The 6,610-nt window shown below is 46.1% G+C and overlaps 1 protein-coding gene across 5 annotated transcripts in view; it reads left to right on the top strand.

Annotated features, from left to right (window-relative positions):
- The window catches only part of Pknox1 (PBX/knotted 1 homeobox 1), a 41,243-nt gene that overhangs the window by 23,248 nt on the left and 11,385 nt on the right, over window positions 1–6,610 (top strand). For all 5 annotated transcript variants that reach the window (XM_031347084.1, XM_031347085.1, XM_031347082.1 and 2 more), the window contains 3 exons: window positions 328–455; window positions 2,623–2,794; window positions 4,059–4,229. In XM_031347084.1, the coding sequence (XP_031202944.1) occupies window positions 328–455; window positions 2,623–2,794; window positions 4,059–4,229 (471 nt within the window). The remainder of the gene's footprint in view (window positions 1–327; window positions 456–2,622; window positions 2,795–4,058; window positions 4,230–6,610) is intronic.

Raw genomic sequence — 6,610 nt, 5'->3', positions numbered from 1 at the left:
AAAAAAAAGAAAGAAAGAAAGAAAGAAGGAAAAGAAAGAAAGAAATGCACAGACCTTGTTCAGTCTCTCACCAAGTTACTCATTGGGAGCTGTGTGGCTAGAAGAGTTAGCTTGCACTGTGTAGTGCCTGTCAGCCATGCGCAGTGATGGCTTCCAAAGCCTTCTTACTTCCTAATACACTTGCCATTGGTGCTGTCTGCTCTTAGAGCGTAGGGAGTCAGAGGGTTGCTGCTCTTGGGGTTTGTGCTATTGGCAGTTCTGGAATCTTCTAGCTCAGTATGAGCCGTACTGCACATGTATTCTGTAACAGAACTTGTCCTTTTACAGATGCAGGTGGTCACAGAGTTAAAAACAGAGCAAGATCCCAACTGCTCTGACCCGGATGCAGAAGGAGTGAGTCCTCCTCCCATCGAGTCTCAGACCCCAATGGATGCCGACAAGCAAGCCATTTATAGGTAGTGCCTGGGTGTGGGCTGTGTGCTCTTCTGAGGACTAGAGAGAATGCAGACATGTGAAGTGGAAGTCAGGGCTGGGATCTAGACTGAGCACTTTACAGATTGAGATGGTACTTCTAATAATAAAAGAAAAGGTAGGGCTGGAGAGATGGCTCAGTGGTTAAGAGCACCGACTGCTCTTCTAAAGGCCCTGAGTTCAAATCCCAGCAAACACATGGTGGCTCACAACCATCCGTAATGAAATCTGACTCCCTCTTCCGGAGAGTCTGAAGACAGCTACAGTGTAATTACATATAACAAATAAATAAATCTTTAAAAGAAAAGAAAAGGTTTTATAATATCAACCTAAATTTGGGTAACCTTCCAGGAAATCTTCAGGCCAAGCATGGTGGAGCGCACTTAGAATCTCAGCATGGGGATAGACAATTCAAAGCCAACTCCAGGCCAGGCTGGACTACACAGCAAGACTCTAAGAGGAAAGGGGGCCTAGAGATGGATCAGCAAGGGAACCACGTATGGGGCTGGAAGGATGGCTCAGTGGTTAAGAGCACTGACTGCTCTTCCACAGGTCCTGAGTTCAGTTCCCAGCAACTACATGGTGGCTCACAGCCATCTGTAATGGGATCTGATGCCCTCTTCTGGTGTGTCTGAAGACAGCTACAGTATAGTCACATACATAAAATAAATAAAATCTTAAAATAAAAGAAAAAAGAAAGGAAAGCACTTCTCATGTAAATGGATGACCGGAGTTTGATCCCTGAAAGCACAGAGTAAGGAGAGCACCACACATTTGTCCTTTACCTCCACATCCGCAGTTCTAGAAACTGTCATTTTGCTCCCTTGACCTCGGCTACCCAGGTACCTCCTGAATGAGCACTCGCTTCAGTTACGGAGTATCTTTGACTGGCTTCCTTCACATCAAATGTCTTAAACAGGACTCTGTACTAGAGTGATGGTGACCCCTGCTGGGACTAGGGCTTCCAGCATGGTTCTCAAAGGGACAATAAGAAGGACTGGGAGTCCTGGAGCTGCTCTGTGTCCTTTTTATAGTGGTTACTAGATACACATGGAAGGATCTAAGCACCAAAAATGGCCCAGTTTATTGTGGGATAGTTCACAAATAAAAATTAAAATCCAGGCATGGTAGTCCATGCTGTAATCCCAGGCCTGGGAAGGCTGGGACTAGAGGAATAGGAATCAAGGCCTGCCTAGACTTTGTAATGAGACCCTATCATAATACAAACAACAAGAGAAAAATTAATGAAAAGATTAGGAATTTTGAAAAAATATTTTCATATAGTGTAGAACTAACCCAATTAAAAGTATTTCATGATAGGAAAACCAAAAAAAAAAATTTTTTTTTTTCATGGAACAGTTCCTCTCAGAGTAGCCATACCATAAACAAGTTAAAAAACAAGTAGCAGATAGGTTAAGAGAGATGGCTCAGTGGGGAAGAGATGAGCTGTTGTCCCAGAGGACCTGAGGGATCTGCTGCCCTCTTCTGGCTTCCATGGGTACCAGGCACGTACATAGTGCATATATATATGGAATAAAATTTTAAAAGAACATATGGAAATAAGTAGCAAGCTGTTTAAAAATCATTCATAAGCCGGGTGGTGGTGGCGCATGTCTTTAATCCCAGCACTTGGGAGGCAGAGGCAGGTGGATTTCTGAGTTTGAGGCCAGCCTGGTCTGCAGAGTTCCAGGACAGCCAAGGCTATACAGAGAAATCTTGTCTTGAAAAACCAAAAAAATAAAAATAAAAAAATAAATAAATAGGGGCTGGAGAGATGGCTCAGGGGTTAAGAGCACCGACTGCTCTTCCAGAGGTCCTGAGTTCAATTCTCAGCAACCACATGGTGGCTCACAACCATCTACAGTGGGATCTGATGCCCTCTTCTGGTGTGTCTGAAGACAGCTACAGTGTACTCGTATAAATAAAGATAAATAAATAAATAAATAAATAAATAAATAAATCATTCATACAGGCTGGACAATGCACATCTATAACTTCAGGTACTTGAGGCTGAGGCAGGAGAGCCTCGAGTTAGAAGCCAGCCTGACTGAATAAGAGATCCCCGTGTCAGAGTGGGCAGAGGCCCGTCAGCGCACACATCCCAGGGCGTTCTGGAGAGAGGTGGCACACCCTCGCTCTGTTTCCCCACAGGCACCCGCTATTTCCCTTGCTAGCTTTGTTGTTTGAGAAGTGTGAGCAGTCCACGCAGGGCTCAGAAGGCACGACGTCTGCCAGCTTCGATGTGGACATTGAGAACTTTGTCAGGAAGCAAGAAAAGGACGGGAAGCCCTTCTTCTGTGAAGATCCGGAGACTGACAACCTAGTGAGTAAAGCCGGGCTTTGTTTCTACTTTTTGTGACTGAAGTCTGCCCATGCAGTTTGCCTTCCTGGTCTTCTGGCTTCTATCAAATTTTCTCTTTAACAATCTAACTAATTGTGCCTCTCTATGAGGTGGGGCTCAGTGCTCTCTTGGGTGTCTATGTAGACTCCCTGGGGCAGGCTATTCCTGCAGGGAGTCTGCTCCCCTTGAGCTATAAGTACTGATCTAATCTTAGAAACAGGCTTGGGCGGCACCTGCAGAGCGCCTCCTCCCAGCTCCGACACCAGTTACAGTGCCTTCTTCCTGTCTAATGCAGTGCAGTGGTCTTTGAGGACAAGGACACAGCGACCTTCTTCAGGGCACCTGCACTGTCCTCCCTTTGAGCCTGAGCCTCTGCCAGACTCAGATGAACTTAGAAACCCCACAGCAAGGCCTTCTCTGGGCTTTGGAAGCATTGTCATCCATGGATAAATTCTGTCCGTTTTCGCCTGCTGCTTTTGATTTCTTGCATGGTGTCTGCCACCTGAGAGGGTTCCAAGGCAGGCTCTGTCAGACTCTGCCTCATGCGCTCTGAAATGCCTGTCATTTGAGTCAAGATCAGAAGAGCTTTTGGTTTTGGCCCATCCCTGGCCTGGCTCGCCTGAGGGAACAGATCTCATCTAAGCCCAGGGTCCAGCACAGCTCACACTCCATAGCTTTTGTTACCGACCGGTCTTTCACTGCATCAAGAATGTAGATGACTTCACACACAAGGCTGTGGCTGAGGGCTGGCCCGTGTTCACAGTGAGGAGTGCCAGTGACATGGCACTGTTGGCATTTGTGACCCATTGCTTGAGAGCAAGTCTCCTCAATGCTTGATGATGTCATATTAAACAGGAGAGAAAACATACAAGAAGAACTTGGGGATCTAGAGCTAGGGAAAGAGTTCTTAGACTTGATACCAGATGCATGATCCAGAAAGAGCAGAGCTGGGGGTTGAACTCTGAACCACCTATAGGATGGGCAAGGATGGTGCCAGGTGAGGCTGCAGCTCAGCTCAGCACTGAGCCACATTGCCGGCACAGCCATGCTGAAGGAGGCACCCTGCTCTGTGTGTGGCATAGACTCAGCCAGAGCTGGGGCAGAGGCCCTTGAATGCTGGGACATAACGCTGTTCCTTTTCTGTCGATAGCACTGCTGCTGTCTTGTGTGTGACAATGACGACTTCTCATATGGATGGACGGCACACCGTTTCCCAGTTAAAAGTCTTTATTTTCTCTACCTCTAGATGGTGAAAGCAATCCAGGTCCTGCGTATTCATCTTCTTGAACTGGAGAAGGTTAATGAACTCTGTAAAGATTTCTGTAGTCGGTACATTGCTTGTCTGAAGACAAAAATGAACAGCGAGACCCTGTTGAGTGGGGAGCCTGGAAGTCCATATTCCCCTGTGCAATCCCAGGTACTTGCCCTCGGGCCCAGTGTGCTTCTAGGTCTTTGTGGTGTTGGTCACTCAGCACTAACTCCCCAGCTCCTACACAGTTGCTGGCTTCCTTGATGACGTAGGGTCCTTAGCTTTTTTTCTTCACTGTAAGCATTTCAGGGAATGTAGTCCTGGATATTAAGTGCATTCTCACTGCTGTGTGACTGTCACCACCACTGTAACTCCAGGACTCTCCCATCTTCCCAAGGGAAGTCCTCTCATTGAGTACAACTCGTCCCACTCTCCCTGGCCCTGTCATTCTCTTTTCCATCTCTCTGAATTGACTAGCTAGGCTCCTCACAGAAATAGACTCACACAGTATCTGGCTAATTTCTCTTCTCTGAACGCCCTGAAACTTAGTCAGGGCTGAAGCACCATTTTATTTTAACCATCCTGGTGTTTTAACCATCCTGGTGGGGATATTTCATCATGAGCTTTATTTGTATTTTATTTGTATTTCCCTGGTAGCAAATGATATTTTCATGTGCTGACCTGCCTTGGCCTTGTCTTTGTTAAAAGTCTGCCTGTGTCTTTCGATCATTCTTTTTTTTTTTTTTTAAGATTTATTTTATTTATATGAGTACACTATAGTTGTCTTCAGGCACACTAGAAGAGTGCATCAGATCCCATTACAGATGGTTGTGAGCCACCATGTGGTTGCTGGGAAATGAACTCAGGACCTCTGGAAGAGCAGTCAGTGCTCTTACCTGCTTAGCCATCTCTCCAGCCCCATCGATCATTCTTTTTTAAGTTTTCTTTTTTCTTTTTTCTTTTCTTTCTTTCTTTTTTTTTTTTTTTTTTTTTTTTTTTTTTGGTTTTTCGAGACAGGGTTTCTCTGTATAGCCCTGGCTGTCTTGGAACTCACTCTGTAGACCAGGCTGGCCTTGAACTCAGAAATCGCCCCCCTTTGCCTCCCAAGTGCTGGGATTAAAGGCGTGCGCCACCACCGCCCTGCTCTTTTTAACTTTTGTTTTCCTTACATTTCTGGGTTTTGAAGGTCCTAATTGTCTGCAGATGCTCACCTGCTCCAGCAGCTGCTGTCAGAAGCTCCTGCTGAACTGCTTTTCCTTCCTGTTTTGTCAGTTCCCCGGTGGGCATGTTTCAGGAGCACCTGTCTGATGTTCTGTCCTATCCGTCTGTGTGTCTGTACCGCGCGGCCTTGGTTATTACAGCTCCCTGGCAAGTCTCCGCATCAGAGAGATGGCTTCCCCCCATTGCATCTCTCTTGGAATTGTTGTAGCTCTCTTCTGGTGGCTTTACTTTTTCAAATACATTGTCTGTCAGTGATGCTGTGCAGATCTGTAGCGCAAGTGCACCGTGGGTATTGATAGAATTGCATTGACCCTGCGCGTCAGTTAGGGGAGCTGGCGTCTTTACTCTGTGACTCTTCAATCCACAAACACAGCACACATCCGCATCACCTGGGGCCTATTCATCAGTGCTTTGTAGCTTTCTGCATAGTGACCTGTGAGCTTTTTGAGGTTCACACATGTGGCACATACCCTTAGTCCCAGCACTTGGGAGGCAGAGGAGGGCAGATCTTGGTGAGTTTGAGGCCAGCCTGGTCTACATGTAAGTCCTAGGACAGGCAGAGATACACACACACACTGAGGCCCTCTCTTAAGCACACACAGGTGTTTCTTCAAGTGACTATAAATGGATTGTGTTTGTTTTAAAAGATTTACATATTTTTAGATGTGTGACTGTTGCCTACTTGAATGTATGTGTATCCTGTCTGGTTCCCAAGGAGGCAGGAAGAAGGTATGAGACTCCCTGGAGTTGCCATGCGGGAGCTGGCATGTAGCTCTGGGAACCACCCCATGTGCTCTTACCTCCTATGCTGCCTCTCCAGCCCCTGGATTGTAATTGTCAGTTTTTGTTTTCTGAAGAAAAGCAGTTAAGTTTTGTTTTTTGGTTTTCATTTTGTTTTTTTGAGACATGGGTTCTTTGCGTAGCCCAGGCTGTCCTACACTCTGTATCTCTGTAGACCAGGCTGGCCTCAAACTCATAGAGTGCTGCCTGCCTCTGCCTTCCAAATGCTGGGATTAAAGGGATGTGTCACCACATAGCTTTTCTCTTTCTCTCTTCCTTCCTTCCTTCCTTCCTTCCTTCCTTCCCTTCTTTTTTCTTCCTTCTTTCCTTCCTTCCTTCCTTTTTTCCTTTCTTTCTTTCTTTCTTTCTTTCTTTCTTTCTTTCTTTCTTTCTTTCTTTCTTTCTTTCTTTCTTTCTTTCTTTCTTTCTGTGTGTGAGTTAATTTTTAATGTGCCCTAAGAACATTCATAAGAATTACCACACAGCCAGGCGGTGGTGGCGCACGCCTTTAATCCCAGCACTTGGGAGGCAGAGGCAGGCGGATTTCT

This window comes from Mastomys coucha, unplaced genomic scaffold (assembly GCF_008632895.1).
Source record: "Mastomys coucha isolate ucsf_1 unplaced genomic scaffold, UCSF_Mcou_1 pScaffold3, whole genome shotgun sequence".
In the NCBI taxonomy this organism is placed as follows: domain Eukaryota; kingdom Metazoa; phylum Chordata; class Mammalia; order Rodentia; family Muridae; genus Mastomys; species Mastomys coucha.
Note: the sequence above shows the minus strand (reverse complement) of the source record. Positions and strands in the feature narration are given on the sequence as shown.